Below are 23,189 nucleotides of genomic sequence, written 5' to 3' on the forward strand. Positions count from 1 at the left end.
TCTCCATGGTAAAATCTGCAGGAAAAAAATCAGCGTAACCCCAACTACACGTGCACCTGGATAGATCTTCAACATACCAGAAAAAAGGCGAGTACAAATGGATGGAGGTGTACATAAACACAACATGCTGCTTATATTCTGGAACAACAGCATGCGGGTGTAAAATTCTTCAACCTTTTCTCTATTTCTACTCTATGCTTGTGAAGGATGGAGCTTGTGCACGTGAGGCTTCCCTACAGCTGATCTAAAAGACTGTATGTATCTGACTAAATGCACAGAACCCTGTGGGATTTCAGTACCTCCTCCTACACAGCTCTGTAACATCCAAAATTTTGTCAGATCCATACATGGGCTTGTACTTAGTCTGCAGAAACGTAAGAGGGACAGACAAAGGGTTGAAATGACCTTCCTCTGCAGTGTGAAAACAAAAAAATCTGCAGAATTAAAGCTATCTGAGTGTGCAACAGTTAACAGCAGCTTAGTCGCTTTAAAAGAAGCTACATCAGTCCTGTTAGGAGTGTGTGTTGGTGGATGCAGAGACATTCACACGCTTGCTGCTTTCCCCTTGTTTCTGTCCACATTGCTGTGTTAGAGACTTACTACAGCTGCTGCCTTTAGACCAAAGGGGGAAAACTCATTTTAGTTCAGGGGCCACATTCAGTACAATATGATGTCAGGTTGACTGTAAAATAATTACATATTAACCTATAAATAATGCATCTCTTAGCTAATAAACATATGAAAAAAAAAACTGTTTATAAGCTAAAAGTTAGAAGAACATTTTCAAAATGTTTACATCTGATGAACCATTTCTTCAGAAAACATTTTATCAACATTTCCTGAGAAAAAGTTTATTATTTATCAGTAAATCATAACCTAAAAATCCAAAAGGATCTACAACGTCACAACAAAATGTTATCTCATATATCTGGCACTGAAATATAAAGTATTTCACATTATGATACAAACGTACAGAAATCCTGACCCAACGAACTGACCTGTATCATACAAAGTGAAGTGAAACTCGTTTGCCGCTTGCCTTGGAAGAGTGTGGACTAGGATGTCAGATGCAACGACTAAGTGAAAAAAAATAAATAAATAAAATGAAAATAAATAAATAAAATTTGAAAAAAGATACAATGATGGAGTGAAAAAAATAGTTAAAAATGAATAAATCAGTAAAATTTGTAAAAAGAAGCAACGACTGAGTGAAAAAAATAAAATACTTTTTTTTAAAAAAATTAAACAACTGAGTGAATAAATAAATAAATAAATAATTTTTAAAAAGAAGCAACGACTGAGTGAAAAAAATAAACAAAAAAATTAAACAACTGAGTGCATAAATAAATAAATAAATAAAATAATTTTTAAAAAGATGCAACAACTGAGTGAAAAAAAATGTAAAAAATACAAATAAAATAATTTTTAAAAAGATGCAACGACTGAGTGGTTAAATGTGTGAAAAATCGAATGGGTCATTCCGCGGCCATCCTCTGACCGTGAATGTGAGGTTAAAAACGTCGGATTTTCATAATAAGAAGGATAAAGGGGGTTTTTGGTGGATTTGATTCACTGTAACAATGAGGCACTCTCACACAAATAAGGCTAAATTTGGATTTTTAACATGCCATGAGCACTAACTTTATTGTTTATGTATTACGGTTTGATAAAATAACATAACTTCACAGATTAATCTCTTTGCATTAATTGTTACTAATTTTCATATTTACCAAATGATCCTGTGGGTCAGACTGGACCCTCTGCGGTCTCGTTCAGGCTCCCGAGCCATGCATTTGACACCATTGCTTTAGTGCGTGCAGAGTCAACATGGGAGAGCAGGTTAATCAAACTATCAGTAAATAGAAATGTATTTTTCTCTTGTGGGGGGGGGATGATGTCTACTGACAGAAACTAAAAGTAAATAAGTAAATTTACCTTTAAATCAGTCACAAATCTCATTTAATTTCATTTTCTTCTTTTATCTGTGTGACTTTTTTCTTTTAGATTAGATAAACTGATGTCCTTCAGGACCCAAAAGGGAAAGACCCAAAAGGACATTTGTTTCATTTGATCACAGCTGATTTAAGCAACAAATGTTGATAAAAATACAAAAATAAAATAACTGGTCAAACTTCTGCAGCAACAAATAACTGAACACAAAGTCAGGCTATCAATACCAAGTTTCATCTTCTGCAGCGAGTAGAGCAGAAAATATCTTCTAAATGTCCAGACAAACTGGGGAGTTTAACCAGCTCCCACTTCTGCTGTTCAGAGAAATGCAGAATGAACAGCAGTTAATAACTAATCAAATAATAATCACATCCAGACAAAAAGTGTTAAAAAAATTACCTTCAAGTTGGTATATCCTTCCATTCTGTGTAATAATTACATTCATATCTTCATACATATAAAGTAGTGCACCAACAAGCTGTTTGATTAGACAGACTCAGATGCTCAACACACACCTTCATTTGTTTTCTTCGAGTTGCCAAAACTTCCTGATCCACAGGAGACGGGGCAGCGCTCCATGTCACGTCTAAACACAAATAAATGAGGACCGGAGGGGACAAGCTTTGTCTGACATTAATGATTTTTAGAGTAAAAGAAGATTTCTTCAGTCATTATTCATTCAGAACAGATCAATAGGTTAACTGTCCGATCAGTGTGCAGACTCTAAAACCACATTTGGAGCGCAGTGAGTCTGAGCGGAGTTCATTAAAGACTAAAACAACACACATTTCTACTGACATTGATCATCATGGTGGTATATTTTGGACTTTTGAATTCCTTCCTTCAGCTCTATGATGACGATCTGAGTTATTGAGCTTCTGGAATCATCCCCCGGGTTGATCACAGATCAGTCACGATGCCACATCACCGTTACATCGGCGAGCTCGAAGCAGAAAGGAGCTGGATGGAAGCCACCGAAGTGCAAAGGCTGTTCGGGGAATTAAGTCTCCAGAAGTCAATCAGTTTGCGTTTGATACATGGCAGCTACAAGAATCAAACACCCCATCAGGAGCATTAAACCACCATAAATCTGACTTTCCCTTAGTGAAACTCCAGCAAACAGTCCACCCAGAAGCTCACAGGTTCTGGTGGGAAGAGAACTGGGACTTTTATTGCAAGCTTGGCAGGTAAAAGGCTGCACTGATATTATCTTACATCAGTAAAACTGCTGGTTTCAGGTGCTGCAGACAGATAGGACTGGAGGGGAACCTTACGAGAGGATGTCTGAGCTTTGACCAAAGAAGAACCGGTGCTGGTGCTAGAGCCAGTTCTTAGGTAGTTAGCTGGAAACAAACTGGTTTTGGACCAGACTAAAGAGTCTGGTCGGTGCTGCGTCATCGCCGGCCGGTCAACAAGAACAGAAATCAGGATCTGGATTCTTGTGGGTCGTCCGATGCTGCTGCGTCCCAGCTCCTTTTTCTGGTCCCCAGAAATATTTTGTAAAATTTGTTAAACTAATTTGTTGTCATTTTATTATTACTGCATTACTCCATCACTGTACTTGATTAAATTATGACATATGAAGGAAAATATTATTTTTATTAGGGCTGTGACGATATGCTTTTGTCCAGATACGATTCAATTCCCATTTTTTTGGGTGCCGATTCGATTTAAATTAAATCAATTCAAATCTCACAATTCTTTGATATTGATTTTTGTAGATCAAAAACAAAATAAATGTACAAAACTGTTATTTTTGCTAGTCATTTTTCTTGATTTCAATGAGGAGAAAAAAAACACAGTAGCCAGATCATCATTCTGCTGCTATAACGCCCAAGAAGACAAGTAAAAAGATCAATAAAAACAATAAAAAATGACAAAAATTGGATTATGGATTATTTTTATTTGTTTGAAAAAAAATCCATTTTTAAAACAAAAAAATTGATTTTAAAATTGTAAAGCAAAAAAATCGCGATTTCTCGATTTGATTTTCCCACTTTTACTTTCTATACAGGATGTTATTGTATTTCTAATGGATTACTATTGTTGTTATTGGTATAATATCGCTTCATCATTGGGATGGGATTATATGTAAGCTTATGCTTCCACCCACTCCTTTTGAACAATTTGTCAAATGTTTCATTTCTCTCTTTTTTTCTTTTCTTAGATTTTAAAACAAAAAACAAACTTTCAACACTCGTATTTTGGCCAGGTAACCCTGCAACCAGCTGCTGACGCACACAATGTGAAGCGGTTCCAAACTTTGGCCCAGCATCAGTTGAGTTGGCGTCAGGATAGAACCGGTTTTAAGAACCAGGAGCCAAAGAACCAGTCTGGTTCTGGCTCTGGACCAGCTCTGGAACCAGTTCGGTCAAAAAGCCCCCATAGTGGACATGAAAAATTAACATCATAGTGGCAAGTTTTATAAACTGAAAAGTATTTATTGATTCACTCGTGTCAAATAGAGGGAAGGTGAGGCATTAGCTCAAAGTTCATCATTTAGTTTATCAACTATCTCAGTCAAAGCTGAGAAATGCGGCTCTTTGAAGCAGTCTAGAGAAAGCTCTCCTCTTCTCTCATAAAGGGCACCTAAGCCAAAAATAATGTTCTGCATCTCGGAGCAAATTTTCAAACACAAAGCTGAAGACATAATAAAAAAAAACTGCTTGTGCAAAATGTCTGCAATCATTCACAGATCAGATGAAAGTGGACAAACTACGAGTACCTCGATTTACGTCTTGGTGCTCTCAGATAATTTTTGATATGTGTGACTTTTGTGTTCTTGGTCTGTCTCAACTTGACACGGACAAAAAAAACCATCAAGATCAGACCCATATTTACCAAAAAAAACAACCACAAAGTAACAACAGTTTAATAATTAAATGTGTTTGCCTTTCCAGATTTCTACTAGATGGTGGTACTGAGCGCACCATTTATCTACATCTCACTAATCAGCCATTCTGCATTATGTCTTTACACAGGTTCAACGTTAATGAGAATGAATGGATCCAACAGGAGCTCTGAAACATCTGGTAAAACTTTGTTAAGGATGGAAGCGATATATAAATACATGAACAGCAGGCAGAATGGCAAAGGCCTTTATTACTGGAGGAGGGGTAAACTGAGACAATCTGTTTAGGGCTTTAAGGAGGACAATGGAAATTGTGAATTGGGTTATTCATTTAAAATAGTTCCAGCTTCCCCGCGACCCTGAGCTGGACTGAGCTCTTTAGGAATTTTCATGTGAGGAATCTCATTGTTTTCAGAAATATTGTTGTTTTACAATACAACAGAAACTCTACAGACAGGTGTGATGATTAAGGAGTGACCTGTCTCACAAGCAGGTTTAACCCTTTCAACCCTTTACAGTATCTGACCTCTACAGTAATATGTAAAGGTAAAATACTATGATGATACTTTTTTTTTTGTAAATTGGTGATATTTAGAAGTTTTCCTGATTTATGAAATATTTATAAAATAATATTTAATCATAATTAGGGATGCACTGATACCAATATAAGTATAGGTATTGGCTCAATATCAAGTGTGTGTACTCATACTTGGTATTAATGAAAGTGTACCGATACCACACTAGTCAAGCCAGTGCAGATGTGTTTGATGACATGTTTCGGATGTGTTTTAAAAGAAATAAATGCCTTAAATATTAAAATGTGACATTTTTTGTAACATTAAAAGCGAGACCTTTGTTTCTAAACCACACATTTCTAGTTGTATTTAGGAAAAATGTGACAAATCAAAATAAAACTTGTTGAAATTGTTAGATCTGTAATGTTATTGTATTTGATTTGGTGAGGTAACTTCTGAAAGGATGAGTCACTTATTACAACCTAATGAAATCTTACACAGTTATAACAGCAATAATAACCATAGCCACAGTAATGTTCACATAAACAGATTTGGTATCAGCACATATCGGTATTGGCAGATATTCAAGTTTCAGATATCTGTATTGGATCATAACTCCCAAAAAAGTGATCGGTGCATCCCTAATCATAATTATATTATGTAAACCTTCTATAAATTATAGCTGTATCATTTTCTTTTCCTGTTAATCGCAAAGGCCAACTTGTGTAATTACATTATGTTCAATTATATTATTATTAATATTATTATCAATTATATCATATTTATTTGTTCTCCAGTGAGTGGAAACGTATTGGATGACTCACTAACACCCACTGAAGTGATTTATTTACAAAAATGCCATCCTCAGTCAAGAAAAAAGCTTGTAAATATGTGTCCTCTATATGGCTGCAATGCATGAAAGGGTTCATGTCAATTAGGAAAGAAAACTTCTGTTCTAGTGACTAACAGACAGGTCTATAAAAAATATTTTATTCATATGCAATGACTCAATTTTTCTATATTTTCAGACATTCGGCTGTAAGACTGACCAAAAATATAAATAATTACTTTCATCATAAAACTTTAGAAAAGATTAAAGATATCAAAGTGATGACAAGAGCAAATACAGAACTATAATCAAATAAAAGAAGGAAAAAACTAAATAAAAACACAAAGAAGTAAACGTAGAAAAACCAACCAACTTAAACAGAACAAGATAAAAGCGTCACCACACGACTGGGAATTAAAAACCATCACAAATCAATAAGGACTTAAAAAACTTGGAACAGCAGTGAATCCGAGACAACATGTAGACCTGAAAAAGCTCGCTCACTGCAGTGTTTACATCTAGATCTGGTTTGATGAGGCTCTGCCATGTTCAGGAACAGTCAAAGGGTCAAACAAATAGGATGTTGCGAAACAGTTCGGAGCTTTAAAAACAAACATTAAAAGTTTTAAATGAACCGTAGGTTTGAATGGAAGCCAGTACAGAGGGGTTGTTTATTAAAAACCTGCCGGGGAGAGGCAGGACATGGGGCACTGGCAGACACAGTAATCTGATAAACACATGGACGGCTGTCTAAAGATCATGACGACTGAGAAATTATTTTGCTTTTGGCAAATATAAATCATCCATCCATCCATCCATCTTCTGTCGCTTATCCGGGGTCGGGTCGCGGGGGCAGCAGCCTAAGCAGGGAAGCCCAGACTTCCCTCTCCTCAGACACATTTGCCAACTCTGCGGGGGGGATCCCGAGGCGTTCCCAGGCCAGCCGGGAGATAATATCCCTCCAGCGTGTCCTGGGTCTTCCCCGGGGTCTCCTCCAAGAGGGACGTGCCTGGAACACCTCACCGGGGAGGTCCAGGAGGCATCCTGACCAGATGCCCTAGCCACCTCAACTGGTTCCTCTCAAGGAGGAGCAGCGGCTCTACTCTGAGCCCCTCCCGGATGACCGAGCTCCTCACCCTTTCTCTAAGGGAGAGCCCGGCCACCCTGCGGAGGAAACTCATTTCAGCCGCCTGTATACGAAATCTCGTTCTTTCGGTCACGACCCACAGCTCATGACCATAGGTGAGGGTAGGAACGTAGATCGACTGGTAAATGGAGAGCTTCGCCTTCTGGCTCAGCTCCTTCTTCACCACGACAGACCGGCGCAGAGTCCGCATTACTGCAGACGCCGCACCGATCCGTCTGTCGATCTCACGCTCCATCCTTCCCTCACTCGTGAACAAGACCCCGAGATATTTAAACTCCTCCACTTGAGGCAGGACCTGACTCCCGACCCGGAGAGGGCAAACCACCCTATTCCGGCTGAGGACCATGGTCTCAGATTTGGAGGTGCTGATTCTAAATGACAAAAACTTTAAACATACTCCATGCCCAATTAATGGTCGATTAAAAGACAAAGGAAAGTAATGAACCTGTTGTCTTGATTTATTTCTGCGCCATCAGATCCAACATTTGCCCTCCGACGTTTTTCTTTTCACCGCTTCTGATAATTAATCAGCTTAATGTGAGTAAATATTTAGACTTCATCTTGTGACCCCAATAGATTTAATTAGTTTTGTTGCTACAAGCAACTCTTTTTCCTCAGGGATCAATGTGTTTTAACCTGATCATCCTGAGCCGAGTGTGGCCTGAGCAGTGCGCTGTGTTTTCTCCACAACAACGTAGACAATGTAACGCAGCCAGAGCGCTCAATGACAGTCTGAGGGATTAACTCAGTCCGGAGAAGATCTGAATCCCACCCCTGGTCTGACAACACAAAGGGGAAGATGTGGATTCAGGCCAGCAGATTCACTTCCACTACATCTCAATTACAGCTATAAAATGAGAAAACACATTGAGACACACGAGTCTCAAGGACAGCCGAGTCTATTTCAGAGCTGGTTACAAATGTCACCTGCAAAAAACCAGCAAACGTGACTTGAGGAAAAACACAGGATGTGTGGACAGATTCCTTTCAGCACAGGGTCAAACTACTCCAGGTGCTTCAGATGGAGACAAGAAGTCAAACCTCTTCGTGGCTTAAACTGTCACGCTGAGAGATGAAAGCTCAGGGGACCTACTGGAAACTCAAACTTCAAGCTCTTTTAAACCTTCAGAAATCACTGAAGCGCTAAAAAAAACCCTTACTCGCTAGACTCATGAAAAATTAAAGGCAGAAATCTTCACTGAAAACTACACAAGGATCTTCTATGAAATGGTGCTTTCATAATTCCAGGACAAAGCACAGAGGGAAGCAGATGCAGGCTGGGACTTCTCCAATGATCATTAAAAATGTAGAAAACCAAAGGAAAAAAAAAAAAAAGGTGCTACAACTTAAATCTGACTGGATGCAAATCAAAAGAGAAAAGCACAAATTGGTTAGAGAAGAAGAAAAGCTGCAGGGGTGGAAAGCAGCCTGAAGCCATGCTTCTTTCAGGACACAAACACTGCTACCTGTAGGATGCATTCCCAGGCTAATGAATGATGATGTTTGCAGGGGCTGCGTCTATCTGGAAGCAAAATGTACCCAGAGCAGGTAATCATGACGACAGACTTACCTTGCCTCCTTTGTCTGCACTCCGTTCTGAATTGTAAAGCTGTTCGCAAAAGGAGGCAGGGGAGGAAAGACAGAGAGACACTCAAGATAGTTGAAAGTGGGGAAAGAGGGAAGTAGTTTCAGCTGAAGACAAGTGAAGCACCACAAAGGAGGAGGGAAACTAATGATCGTGAATAAAGCAGCTGAATAACTCCAACACATATGCAACGCAGACAAAAACTAACTTAGCAGAAATGGTAGAAGAAGAGAAGCTTCATTTAAATTCAGTATGAGAAATGAGCTCACTTTGTCCACGCAGTCGTCAAAGAAGGCCAAGCTGGCATCTTTGTCGCTGACAAAAGAGCACTCTTCGATGAAGCGGATGAACATTTGGGTCTTGGTCATCAAGGAGTAAAACTTCTGGTGTGAGCGATCGCGACTCTTCAGGAAACCTGAGCACAGAATATTTACATTTCACTCCTTACAAACTACAATAATCTTACCCAAATAACGTCTTCACAAGGCCTATTTTCTCTCCTGACAGACCCAACGTGAAGTTCATCTTCACACATATGTGTAATCTGCATCTGAAAAGCTGTGAGATTCCTGCAGAAAAGATCCAGATGTGTCACTGTGTCAGTAAATGGGTGTGTTTGGTTGGGATGCCCGTGTTTGGTAGCAGAGTTTCTCCACATGAATTTGGTCTGCTGTGTATTAGAAATGGTGCTTCCCAGCGGAGAGATCTTCTCATGCTGCCCCGTTATGAAGCGGAGGTAAAAGCTGAATTTCTATATCTTGACATCGCTCAGCTGATTCCATCTGATAACGAGCGTTCATGGTATGAATGAACATATTCCCTCTAAAGATGTGTAATGTTGTGGATAAAGACTCCATTAGGCCATAAATACAATGTATAACTTCCATTTGTCTCGGTTTGGATAATGCATGCCACAACGTCATTAGTCTAATGGCTAATTTGAGGAGTGCAGCAACGTTGTGAAAAGCTTCCTTAATAGAAGCTGAAAGCAGCTGAACTGAGTCATAAGCCACCGCTGTTCGGACACGGTGAGGAGGAACGGCCGCTGGCTGACAGCTCAGAGGTGGACGCCAAATGCTTCCTGCGTCTGATTAATATTTTAATCTGAATGGTGGCCATTTGTAACCTGAAACATCAGCTCATTCTAAGTGAGCTGCTTCTGTGTTGCTTCGCAGCTGTACAGGACTTCTAATGGCTGTTAACGGTGTCCAGGGGGGTAATTAAGTACATAGTGACTGATCAATACCAGAGCTGCCTATTTTTCTTCGTACTAATTATATGCTGACACTAAAGACAAAATAATTATTTGATTTTTACCAAAAATATATGTATTTAAAGCTGTTTCTGAGGTGGATAGTTTGGTGATAATCTACCTCATGAGGCAGCCTGGGAGTGAACGGTGCGGCGGAAACGCTGGAGGAAAAAGTGACATTTTCCGGCTCAAGGAGGGAAAATGGAACAAACCCTTTCCAGTCGGGATTGTTTGATATTAGGTCAAAAAGCGGTCGGGAGTTCAGGCGTGATGCACAGGCTGTTCGGTGTCCTCGGGTCATTATGCAACGCGCTGCAGCCGTTTCTGTTTGCTGTTTCACATAACTCAGACCGGACATGTCCTTGGCCTCAGCTATCCTCCAGTGGCGCTGCTGTGACGTTACCCCCAGCTCAGCTCAGCTAGATCTCATGGGCACCACTCCAGGAACTGGACTTGGGCTGACGGAGCAGCTGTGGTGCTAACCAGCTATCCTTCAGCTTCAGAGAGGCTTTTAAACCTCAGCCTTCCTCATAAACAACCTCAGCATGTTTTTACTCTGAAGTCGGGATGGACACACATAAGAAGCTCATGTTTTAAACAATGCCATCTGTTTTTCCGGCTGGCCATCTAGACCAGATGAAAGTCCAACAGAAGGTTATATTCAGAAACTCATCAGCACTAACCGTGTACTGTCACGGTACAGCGCGTTTCTCTTGTTCTGATCTAACCACACTAGTCAACGGTCACTGTGCTAAAACACGCTAACAGGGTTGTAGCAACCAGTAATCTAACACCGGCCAATGATGTCTTATTTTAATCATAATAAAGCCAATAATGGAATAAGTTAATATGTTATTGAGTTTATTACATAAAAATTGCCCAAAATAATATGTAGTACGTTGGGTATGTCACTGATCGCTACCTCAGTTCTGCTGGTTTTAGGCTAAATTAAGGACTTATTACCACATGATACATAGACATGAGAAGTGGAGTAATATCTCAGATCCTTATGATGCTTCATTTAAAATGATCAGAAGAAGAGTCAGAAACACAACCACAGATAGAAACATTCACTCCAAAACAGGATAAGCATCTAGAAGTTAACGTTAAATAGAAATGTAAACCTAAAAGATCAACATAATTCAGTTCCCAAGCAGAAAGTGGCCCCTCATGACGCTGCCTCCAGGGTGTAAAATGTAAATAAAAACATAGAAAAAAGGAAGAGTCTTTCAGATGTCGAGGGTTTTACCACTCAACAACTTTAGCTGACAATTTTAGAACCTGATCAACAAAAGGTTCTGAGAATCTGGCTCGTCTTCAGCCAAAGCGAGCGTCCATGATGGCGTGGGGGTACATAAGGACACGAGACATGGATGTGTGAGGACGATTCTAATGATGGAGGAAATGTACATGTTTAAGAGCAACATATGCAGGCGTCTTGTTGCAGGAGACAGAGGGATGTTAAAAAAATCTGATAATGTAGTATGCAGACTTTCGCCCGTGTACTGCAGCCACCAGAGGAAACGTGTCTTATTACACAGCAGTAGACTGGTTATGCTTCCTGTATGAGGACTTTGGCTGCTGGGGAAGAAAAGAAAAAGACTGCTGGACTAACGCATTCAGTGTTTTCGTTGCAACTCTCATCCTCGATACCTTGCAAGTCAAAGAGCGAGCTAGCGTCCGTGGCTTTCTCTGACGGTGCTTGTGTGATCGGTCGCAGGAACAAGCGGTAGCCCCGTAGAATAGCTGCCATGAAGCGCAGGAAGGCTTCCTGGATCTCCAGCTCCAGCGTGTGGAGACTCTTTCCACTGCTCAGCTCCGGAGAATCGCTCATGCTCAGCTCCAGTAAGCCATCAGGCCGGTACTGACCTGAAGGTGGAGAAGAAAGAAAGGATCCTTTCAATATAGTTTAAATTGGTCCAAGTACACGCCTTTAAAGGTCTCATCCCTGCAGTGCTTTCAGTGCGTAAGCATTTATACGGCATCACATACTTATTATGCTGATATCCGCTTTTCCAAAGGACCAAGAGGCTTAAATCTCACATAAAACCTCTGGAATGCATATCAATATTCAGCCCTTCTGGCAGCAACTTTGGAGATTTTAAACTCCACTGAATCAGAAAATTCATTTATTCAATTACTCCAGTTGGATAAGCAGCCGGTTTTTAATGGTCTCTCGGTGAGTTTGCTTTTCTAGCAGCAGAAATAGTTGACAATAACACAGTGAGCGCCACAGCAGAGCAGACGGGTAATTAGGATATGATGCCGCGATGGGATTACCGCTGGCTTTCACTGGGTTGAATGGGGAAGCAGATTAAATGGAGTGGAAATTGTCAAGACATAAGGAACAGAAGCTAAAGGTGATGAATGAGGAATTACCCTCATAATTAGCCACAGATTTTGCGTAATTTTAATTATCACAGAAGGTGACAGGAGCTTAATTCTTTGCTTGTAAACTTTCACAGTTTCCGGTCATCTCAACAGAAAATATTTACAGAAAACCTCGCCTGGCATGCTCACATGAAGATATTAACCAAACCAAAACAAGACACTTTCACAACACTTTGTTCTACCAGTTCACGCAGGATCAGTACTCACCGTCCACCAGCTGCTGGTAGAGATTGCTCAGCACATTCATCAGGTTTTTACAGGCTTTCTTTGGCAGGATCTTCCACGTGAGCGCTCGCTTATCTTCATTACTGGGAAAGCAGAATCACACAGTGAGCTCTGGAGAGCCTGAACGGGCCAAAACCAACAGGAGCATCGGGGTTTAGACCACCCTACCACCGTCTGGATGGCAATGAGGCCAAAAATGATGTGAACCATTATTGACCTTACCTGACACACCGGAAAATTGCATTCTCTTCATATTAAAACAAGTCTGACACCACAAAAATAACCACTTCCATCCAATCTCTTGGAAAATTAACTGGTGTCTAAACTTAGATTTCATGACCTGGCAACCACCGGAAAAAGGGGCCAGCACAGGAAATACTGCCGGATAGCTAGTTTAGTGCTGCAGAGTCATGAAAGAATCACTGCTCCGCAGTTAACCATAATAATTACATATTCACCAACGATAATGGAGCTCAGATAAAAAGTAAGTTACATTCAATAATTCTTCATCTAAATGAAGATTTTAATTCCCCTCAAGTTCATACGTACAGTGTATGTCCAACCCATTCCCTACATGGTGCCCTATGTAGTGGACATCCAATTTTCTAGGGGTGTCCGAATGTCCAGAGAGAAAAAGAGCAATCAAATTACCCACAATGCATCTTACAAAGCAGCTTCGATCATAACTAGACGAGTCGTTATAGACCACAATGCATTGCAGCAGGAGCTCAAAGTGGTGCAAGTGACAAACATCAAAGCAGGTTTATTAGAAAGAAAAAAAAAAAAAAAGGATGGATCATTCATTTTTTCTCCTTATTTTTTCAATAAATATGCAACAAAGCAAGAATAAATACAATAAAAGAAAATAAACTTTCACACAAGTTTGGATTGGATTTGGAACGACGGGTGGTGGTTGCTGTGGTGACAGCCAGTAGTCATGTGATCTGCGACGAGGAGAAAATTGCCAGCTTCGTGCCTGAATTGCCAACAGAGTGGATGCAGCAAGTAGTGTGCCATATGGTGCAGCCCTGTAAATAAGGGCTGAGGGAACAGTGTGGACATTCGGACACAGCCACAGTTTGAGACATTTTGCATCACTTTATGGTACAAACCTTGCCACACTATCAGATATGTGTCTTCTCCACCCCGGTGGATACCCTTTCCATTAAAAATAATCTAGAAGAATCACAGTAACTAGAAGTATTCACACATAGCAGACCTCCACTAAACCGTGGGGTTCACCCACCTAAAAAAAAAAAAACAAAAACAAAAAAACCAACCCACCAGTTACCAACGCCATGCTAACACTCGTGTATATTTCAAGCTAACATGACTATCCATTTCTATCATCAGGACAGATTATTTACAACCTTCTCTCTGGAAACCAAGATATAGTAAATAGATACAACAGCCTTAAAGTTACTAAACAAATTCTCATTTTCTCTAATAGCACAGTCTGGGTGGTTTTAACATCTACCATGATGTCATGCCTTGCTAGATGTAATAAACCGTAACAAATACTACCCACAAAAAGTTAGGGGAATTCAACTTTTGGGTTAAGTTAACAGAAAATATAAAAACTTTAAGTTACACTGATAATATGTCATTATTGTAGGAAACTTAAGTAAAATCAAACAATGATGATTTCATCATCTCAAATCATTAGTTGGAACAAAAGCCATCTAAGGAGCGGGTATACATTAACAAACAAGCTCAACATGTAATAGGTCTGATGATGTCACAGTTTGATGAAGTGGACGGTTATATACGAGCTGTCATTGAACTGGAACATTCAGTGGTCGATTCATGGTTCCAACTCTTCCTTGGTTTTTATTTTTGGTTGCTGATCACCTTGATCACCCAGAGGACAGCATGTTAATCAGTAAGTAGCAAAATTTAAGTTCACCTGTAAAGTTTAAAGTACATTATAGGTAATGTATATGCCCTGCTTTTAGTGAGTAGTAATTATGCTCATTATTTATGTCTTTTGTTTCTTTTTTGTTTGTTTGGGTTGTTTTACATTTGGTTAAAAGGCCAAAAAAATCAAATTATTTGTACATCATATCTGGGATCAGGTTTTAAAGGGTTAAAGGACAATCTGGATGTGTTTAAAGTGGCGTTGTCTGCAGTTCTTACAAGCGGTCAGTGTCTTACAGTAGTGTGAGTAGTTTTAAGAGTCAGAAACGTACAAACAGGTGACGAGACCAAAGACATTATACATACATAGACGCTGCATCGTATCACGCACCGCCATTATGGATGGGTCTCCCATGTGCTTCCAGTGCATTTATTTGTAAGGTGTAGGCCGAACCACAACAATAACTTCACAAATTTTTACCTGATTTTTCCACACAGTGTGGTTTGTTACAAAGGGCAAAGATATTGTTATGATACAGATCCCTGTAAAACATTAAAACAATGTGATTTTATGCTAAAATATTTTTTTATAGTGCTATTTAACTAAGACATGAGGTAGCTACAATATAAATAAATGTATAAATTAATTTGAAAACTAACATGTTTTATTGTTTGATTTATTTATCTATTTTTATCTGGTCAAATAAATTATTATTCAACCTTGTGAAATGTAATTCCACACAATCTGCTTTCAATATTTCGCTGGTTATTGCAACCGTATGCTGAAAAATATGAGAATAGTTGCTGGCGTTTTCTTGACTACGCTTGACTCTTTCTTTTATTTATATCTATTTATCAATATAGAGATAAAGTTGTATGAAGTCTGAAAATAAAGTATTGTATCAAAACTGTGCAATTCAGAAGTTACTTCAGAAGGCCTTTAAAAAGTTCCTAGATCCAAACGGTAAATCAATTCTTCCTTTTCACCTTTCCAACAAGTCCTGAAATTTTCATGAAAATCCGCCCATAACTTTTTAAGTTATCTTGAACACAAACAGATAAACATCAGTTAAAACACAACCTCCTTGGCGGAGGTAATTATGCTACCATGTAAAACTCTCTTTGTTAAGCATCAATATATTTTTCCATAAACACCAGATAGGAGTAAAATGTATCATTTGCATTTAGTAGATTATTCACTGTGTTAACATTATTTATTAACCAATTATCTAGAAAAGTGTTTTGTTTGTGTGTTATATATACGCGTTGTTCCACAGAAAACAGTTATGTGGGGAAACTACGTCGATTCTGCAGCAAGACTCGAAAGTGGAGACCCATCAAACATGGCGGCGACGCTGGTTCACTCTCCAGCCCTCAATAAGACGTCTATGTATATATGATGTCTATGGACGAGACAAGAAAAGTTTGGGGATTTTTCAACACATCTGCAACTTGATCTGGGTTTTATGATTGACCATTACGGATGGATCCAGTTTATGTAACCGCCTCATGCAGCAGTGGCATGGAGTAAAAATCCACCATATAACTTCAGCTTTAACCCTTTATTGGATGAATGGCCATATTTCTGCACTTCTTTGACATACAAGATGCCTTTGCATGCTGGTCCATGCAATCATTGAACCAGTCTGACTTCTCCACACCAGTCATCAAAGATCCGGCTAAATCCAATCTTCGTTGTGATCAGTATACAAATCAGAAAAAATATTAGTACAGACCACTTTTAACATATTTTAAAATCACCCAATATTAAAAGTAAGTAAAGAGCGCTTTAATATTTATTATTGTACTTACTGGAAGATGGTGTTCGTGTCCAGATCAACGCAGCTCACATCTGGCGGAGGGTCATACAGATCAAAGTAGCGCGAATCCACTCCTACGATGAACGGACATGGGGCGCTCAGCACATCGGCCAACGCCAGCGGACACAGGGGAATATACGGACACGGCCAGTGGAATGGGAAGATCATCTGTGGAGGAGGGTGGACATGAGAAGAGCGCTATGTTGTTGTCTTCTTCGTCAAACTGCCATTTCATTAGTATCATGCGCTGTCAGTGCATGAACAGCTTTACACGGTCAGATTCATTAAAAGCCTCCAGATATTATTAAAAACTAGAAAGTTAATCCTCGAGACGCCTGGGCAGGAACAAATGCAGAAAACTTTATAGAAACCAAACCGCTGGTGCAGAATTAATAGGAGTTATAAATAAAAAGCAAGGGTGTTGGAAGCATAGACTATATAAAGAGATGGTGTGTTTTCCCCAAATATGCCGAATTTCCAGATAAAATGACTTTTAAATGGGCGAGTTAGAAAAAAATTCACTCCTCCAACAGTTGTCATGAAGTTAAACCTGACCTATTAAACCTAAAATGGATTTTTCAACCAGGCTGTAAACATATTTATTTCTGCTGTAAACATGTTTGTTTATGCTGTGAAGTTGGTCTTTTTAACATGGGAGTCTATGGGGATTTGCTATGTTTTGCAGCCCCTAGTGGATGAAGGGGGAACTGCAGTTTTATGCACCTCCGCATAGACTTCACTTTTAACCGCCGGAGGCTCCGTCCATCTTTCATATACGGTCTATGGTTTGAAGTGAGACGTATTCGTTAACTTACAGACACCAGAGCTTCAGTGACGCTGGTCAGCACTGCTGGACGCAACGAGTGGACAAGGATCTTATGTTCAGTTACAGCAAACACCAACAAGGTGACGGCATTCTCTGGTCCGAGGTTCTGCAGCAGCGTGGAAAAACGACCTCCACTGCAGAAAACACACAAAACAACTGATCGTCACAAAAAAAGTGATTTCTGAGGCAAAACACAGGCCTTGCAGTAATAATTTCTTTCTTCAAACGGAAAATTTCTTTAAGTTAAAAGCATGTCGAATAGCACATTTAACTTCTTGAAACATTTAAGGCACTTGACAGGGAGTCTAAGAACGAAGACAGAAGATGTTCATAAAGCTGAGGAAGGTTATAAAAGGACATGAAAGTTTTTCCAATGGCAATTTTTCACCTTTGAAATGCTAATCAAGAAAAGAAAAGGTAGTAAAGGGCCAACAATGATCAAATTAAATGTAGAAGGTAAAAACCTCATTTTGACTGCAGAAAAGATTAAATTGACATTGAAGTGAGTCACTAATTGTGTATATAGAATATTTTTGTAAAATAAAACCATAAAGTTTTGCCTGTCACTGAATTCTACTAAAACTGTGTAAATATAGCATATTTAACATGTAAAGAGAGATTAAATACTGAAACTTCTACCTATCCAGATTCTGCTCTGCTACTGATTTCCTGACGCCATGGATCAGATGGCATGAAAGTCCATGGACGGTGCCACACGCTGCTGTATTTTCCGACATATTGGGCCTTGCAGGAATAAATGCCTACATTATTATTATTACGTGCGCTGACATCTGAGGCAGATGCTGCCAAACACTGCAGGAATGCACTGGGAGACCAGCAAATTTTTCCCTCAGTTATGCAATTATCTTTACAAATTTCCTTGTTATAAACTGGACTAATGTGGATTTGCCTTAACCTTCATCACACTGCATGAAAAATGACATATTTTACGAATAAAACCATTCTTTTTCAGAAGCAGAAAAAAAAACCATGCCTACCTGTTTCAAAACCACATATCTTTCTTGTTTATTGTTGAAATAAAGAATGAAAAAATGTGTTCATAGTGTCTTTTTCATTGTCTTTTGCGTAGATCTCTTAAAAAAAAAAAAAAAAACACACACAAACAAAAATGTATTTACAGTTTTTCTTTGGAACTTGTTACTGGTGAAGATCAGGGGTTCATTCTACCTTTAAATTCAAAGTGAGCTACACAACTAGATCATCCTGCTTTGTTCCCCTTTCCGTCTTTTACTTGGTCCACATACCGATTAGTCTTGCAGACGAACAGAGAAACTTAAACTGATCACAATAAATTGTCTCCCGTTGATTATGTCTGAAAAGTCTCCTGATTTTGACTTTGTTGGGAATTGTCACTATACAAATAAAGCTGAATTAAACTAAATTATAAGAGCTGTTGTAACTGACGTTTTTTTGTGTTTTCTAAGATTTCATTCCACTCCTGTTCATTACTCTTCATTACCAATATTAGTTTATGCAACCTGATGCTTAGATTTTGTCTTTTAATAAATGCATGTTATATAAGACACTATTTAGCTATAATCAGTAATATCTTAGCTATGTACTTATAAGTGAATTCCCTGAAGTTTTAATGTAGGGGTCAAAGTGCCTGCTTGCAGCTGTGCTGTAGTCGCTGTTCTAGTTGTAAACCATTTAACTTTTCAGATTTCTTGCATGTCGTGGATCCAGAATGATCATTAGAGGGAGATTTATTTTCAACCTCATCTCAAACCTCAGTGTCTGAAAACAGTAAGACATCTGGATATGGTTACAGTAAATTCAGAGTGATCTCTCTTGCAGCATTTACCGAACACCTGTATGGATTTTATAAAGACTGGCTTCTAAAAAATGAAGTATGAGAAAAATATTTGTAGCACAAAATCAATGTGGCATCACATAAGATGGGTGAAGGGAGTAGCAGTCAGAGGTAAAACGAAGTGTAAATACTGGCTGTAAAAGGCCACACAGGCAGCTGAGGAAGTGAAAGAGCTTGGCTCTTCGATGGGAATACATTCTTCATGGAACATGAGATGAAGCATTCAGAGTGGTCTCTTAACTAAACAATATTTCAAAGATGTCTGACCTAAAAATGCTGTGTGTGCAAGTCATAAAATATGTGAGGTTTAAGAAGGAAGAGTGACTAAAACTTGCTAAATCAGGAAAGAAAACACATGGTTGGCTTAAGGAAAACAATCCAACGACAAGCTGTGACTCCTTCTGTAGAAGTCAGTTACCTTACCTTTAAAATTCATTTCAAATCTGTGTTTTCTGCACTGACTGTTTCACTTGCATGCAAATCATGCCGCAGTCTAAGAGGAGAAATGACCCCTGCTTCTCTTACCTGAGCGGCAGAGGCGACGATACCGGCTGGCTTAGCATCAGGCTGTCGTGTGGGGAAAGCTGGAGAAAAGCTGGAAAGTGAGATAAAACCAATCGAGCAAAAAAAAGAAAACAAAAAATCCTGCACTGAATCATTTAAATGTTCATCCATAATGAAAGATCTAAACTACTGCACCCCGCGGGCAATCCAGGGAAGCTTCTTTCACTTTACTTTCTGTACAACAGTGATTCCCCGAGTTGAACAAACATCACAGGCAGCGTCACATCCTACCTGCACCAAGATGCGAGGCCTCTGGGAGGAGGGGAAGGGAACTTTGTGCATAAAGTGAGAGATGTGCCTGTGAAAAATACAAATAAGAGGGATGTGAGGCCAAAAATAACAGCAGTGCGTGGGAGAATAATCAGTCAGTGCACCCATCATGAGTTATGAGGAGCAGCCAAACATGAAAAGCATGAATCCTCTGATGCTCATAACCTGAGCAGCATCGTTTTAAGAAAATATAAGTTATACAACCTGCTTCCCTGGAAAGGGGTTTTCAATAAATACATCATATTTACAGGCGGTCCTCCGGTTACGCAGTTCTCGACTAACGCTGTTTCAACTTTACGACGCTCATTGAATAAATGTAAATAACAAATAGAGCAAGTTTTAATGTAAGGACAATCCATATAAATTCCTACGACGCGTGACACGAAGGCTGAGACGATGCCTTAGTGTGTATTTTAATTGCTTCTATCGTTTTTCTATTAATATGATGTATAATACTTGTATTTAGATAGTTATTTCAAGGGGGAAATATGGGGAATTTAAGGATAAAATTCCGACTTACGCGAAATTTCGGGTTACGTCACAGAGGTAGGAACGAAACTCTTCGTAAACCGAGGAGCGCATGTATTTGGTTTTGCTTTTTGTTCATGTTTAATTAGTTTATTGTGGAAAAAATTATTATATTAATACATTTCACCAAAAATTTTAAGATCCATAATTAGGTCTCACGACCAGACCCTCATATGCGTTGCGATGAAGACGTGACCTTGAGTTTAATCAAGTTTAATTTCATTTGGGGAGAAGAGATTTGGAATAATATTTAAAATGTAGGTAAATATCATTCATTGGGCTCATAATGTTGCTGAACCTAGACCTGATCAACTGCAGCAACGCCCTCCCCATGACCTTTTTCTATTGCTCCAGTCCTTACGCTCCCTAGCAACCAGAAGCCTTTTTCTCCACTTAGCCTCACTAATAAGTGCTTATTATGACTAAAACAGCTGTTCTCTTCACATTGTTCTTGTGGAAATGTTCTTACCTTCACTATTAAAACACAACCCTGAGTTCTACTGTTGTTTTTCCAACACTATGATTTCCCCAAACATTAAAGTAATCACTGGTCAAAATCACACAATTTTACAGGCACATTTCTATCTAAAACCAGATAACTATGAGGGTGTTTAAGTAATAACAAGCTATTTACAGCATCAGTTTGGGTTAAATGCAGCTGAAATATCATCATGCAGGAATTATCCAACAGGAAGCTCCAGCCTATTTGCTAAGCTGGTGACTATTTTAATTAGAAGGACAGTATATTTTGTTTTTACATCAAAAGTCAAATATAAACAGGTTTTGTTTGTTATTCTACAACAAGGCAAATTAAATCTTTTCCCACTGCTAGAAGTATCACGTTTACCTTCGCTGCTGGGAGCTACAACATATTCAGAACCAATATTTCCACATGAGGGCTCGGCACTGTTCTCTGTGTCCCTAAAGCTGTGTGAGACCACCATTTTGGATAATGACTGCTTTATGAGATAATTAGACTAGTTTATTATCTTTGACAAGACCGCAGACGTCAGCCCCTCATAGCAGGACTGAGACTGAGCAGGAGTCGCCTGACAGTCAAACACAATCCATCATTCTCATCTTTTTATGTCCAACAATCACAGCTGTCAGTTTTAGAGCCTCAATATGAGACGTTAATGTCGGCAAAACGTGTTTTTGAGTAGAGAAAATGCGAAAGCTCTCCCAGCCTAGAGCAAAGCAATCTCGTTTATTATCCCGTGAGGAAGTGGATGTTGCATTTCCATCAATATTACCTGGAGGTAAAGGTGATACATACCCATGACAGCAGCAATATGATGAACATGAAGCACAAAAGCCCAATAAAAAGGACCCAAACATCAGGGCAAATGAAATAAAATCTACTCATTATCAAGAAGAAGTTGAAAAGGTCTTCATTGTGATGAAGGTTGTTCATTTGCTCTACAGAAGCAGAATCAGGTAAAAGGATATTTCCACTGGCTAAATGATAGAATGACTCAGATACAAAAGAAAAGGCCAAATTAACAAGAAAAACCTGGAGACTCACTTCTCGATGGGCAGGGCGTGAGGGCCGGAGATGGAGTACCGATAGAGGAATGTGAGGAACTTCCGAAAAGCATCAAAGAAGGGCCAGTGGGAGAGCAGACAGATACACTTGTTGGTGTAGACGGAGTGGGAATTAGCGGTGCTGTTAGTGGTGGCATCAGTTGTGGCGATGGGGGAAGGGGGCTTCTGTTGTTCTGGGCTCAGGAGACCCAGCTGGGAGCGCTGCTGGTCTGTCAGGCACTCCTGTGGGAAGGGCTCATAAAACTGGATAGCAGCACCGTAAACCTGCAACGGGAGACATGAATTACATCCCGTCTGTCCCTTCAGGCTTCTCAGACATCACTGCAAAAAACAACTTTACGAAGAAGCCAAGTAAAAACATGATTGTCTTGTTATACCAGATTGCTATGCTGGGAAATCGTGGATCCTGGAATTCATTTTGATGCTACTTTGACAAAAATGACACATCTAAATCATAGACCATATAAGAAAGATGGACAGAGCCTCCGGTGGTAAAAGGTGAAGCCTATGCCTAAGTGCATAAAACTGCGGTTCCCCCTTCATCCACTAAGGGTTCAAAACAGAGCAAATCCCCATAGACTCCCATGTTAAAAAGACCAACTTCACAGCAGAAATAAACATGTTTACAGCAGAAATAAACATGTTCACAGCAGAAATAAACATGTTTACTGCAGAAATAAACATGTTCACAGCAGAAATAAACATGTTCACAGCAGAAATAAACATGTTCACAGCAGAAATAAACATGTTTACAGCAGAAATAAACATGTTTACAGCAGAAATAAACATGTTTACAGCAGAAATAAACATATTTACAGCAGAAATAAACATGTTTACAACCTGGTACAGAAATTAATTTTAGGTTTAACAGGTCAGGTTTACCTTCATGACAACTGTGGGGGGAGTGAATTTTTTTCTCTAACTCGCCTGTTTAAAAGTAATTTAATCTTGAAATTCGGCATATTTAGGGGTGTGTCCTTTTGATTGACAGGTACCCGATCTCCCACTTCAAGTAAGAAGAACGTAGAACAACCACGGTTTTTAGCTGGTTAACAACGTGACTTAGCTTGAGCCCGCCTACCTCCATTTGTTTATTTCCTGTTATATCTGGGTTAGCTCGGTTAGCTCTTAGCTATAAGCAGCTCGAAGTTCGCTACGTGTCAATCATCCACCATGACGTTCACAGCCCCGCTTCTCAGC

The 23,189-nt window shown here is 39.4% G+C and overlaps 1 protein-coding gene across 2 annotated transcripts in view; it reads right to left on the minus strand.

The window, feature by feature from the left end:
* LOC306756505 (C-myc promoter-binding protein-like) overlaps positions 1-23,189 on the minus strand; it is a 102,525-nt gene that overhangs the window by 37,186 nt on the left and 42,150 nt on the right. The window contains exons 6-14 of one of the 2 annotated variants that reach the window (XM_079241249.1): positions 21,970-22,253; positions 19,878-19,944; positions 19,608-19,666; positions 17,238-17,382; positions 16,415-16,590; positions 12,728-12,828; positions 11,783-11,998; positions 9,147-9,292; positions 8,863-8,901 (exon numbers count right to left, since the gene is read on the minus strand). In XM_079241249.1, coding sequence (XP_079097375.1) covers positions 8,863-8,901; positions 9,147-9,292; positions 11,783-11,998; positions 12,728-12,828; positions 16,415-16,590; positions 17,238-17,382; positions 19,608-19,666; positions 19,878-19,944; positions 21,970-22,253 — 1,233 coding nt within the window. The remainder of the gene's footprint in view (positions 1-8,862; positions 8,902-9,146; positions 9,293-11,782; positions 11,999-12,727; positions 12,829-16,414; positions 16,591-17,237; positions 17,383-19,607; positions 19,667-19,877; positions 19,945-21,969; positions 22,254-23,189) is intronic. The other variant, XM_079241250.1, reaches the window with a different exon arrangement.

Source organism: Telmatherina bonti, assembly GCF_933228915.1.
Source record: "Telmatherina bonti genome assembly, chromosome: 1".
In the NCBI taxonomy this organism is placed as follows: Eukaryota; Metazoa; Chordata; class Actinopteri; order Atheriniformes; family Telmatherinidae; genus Telmatherina; species Telmatherina bonti.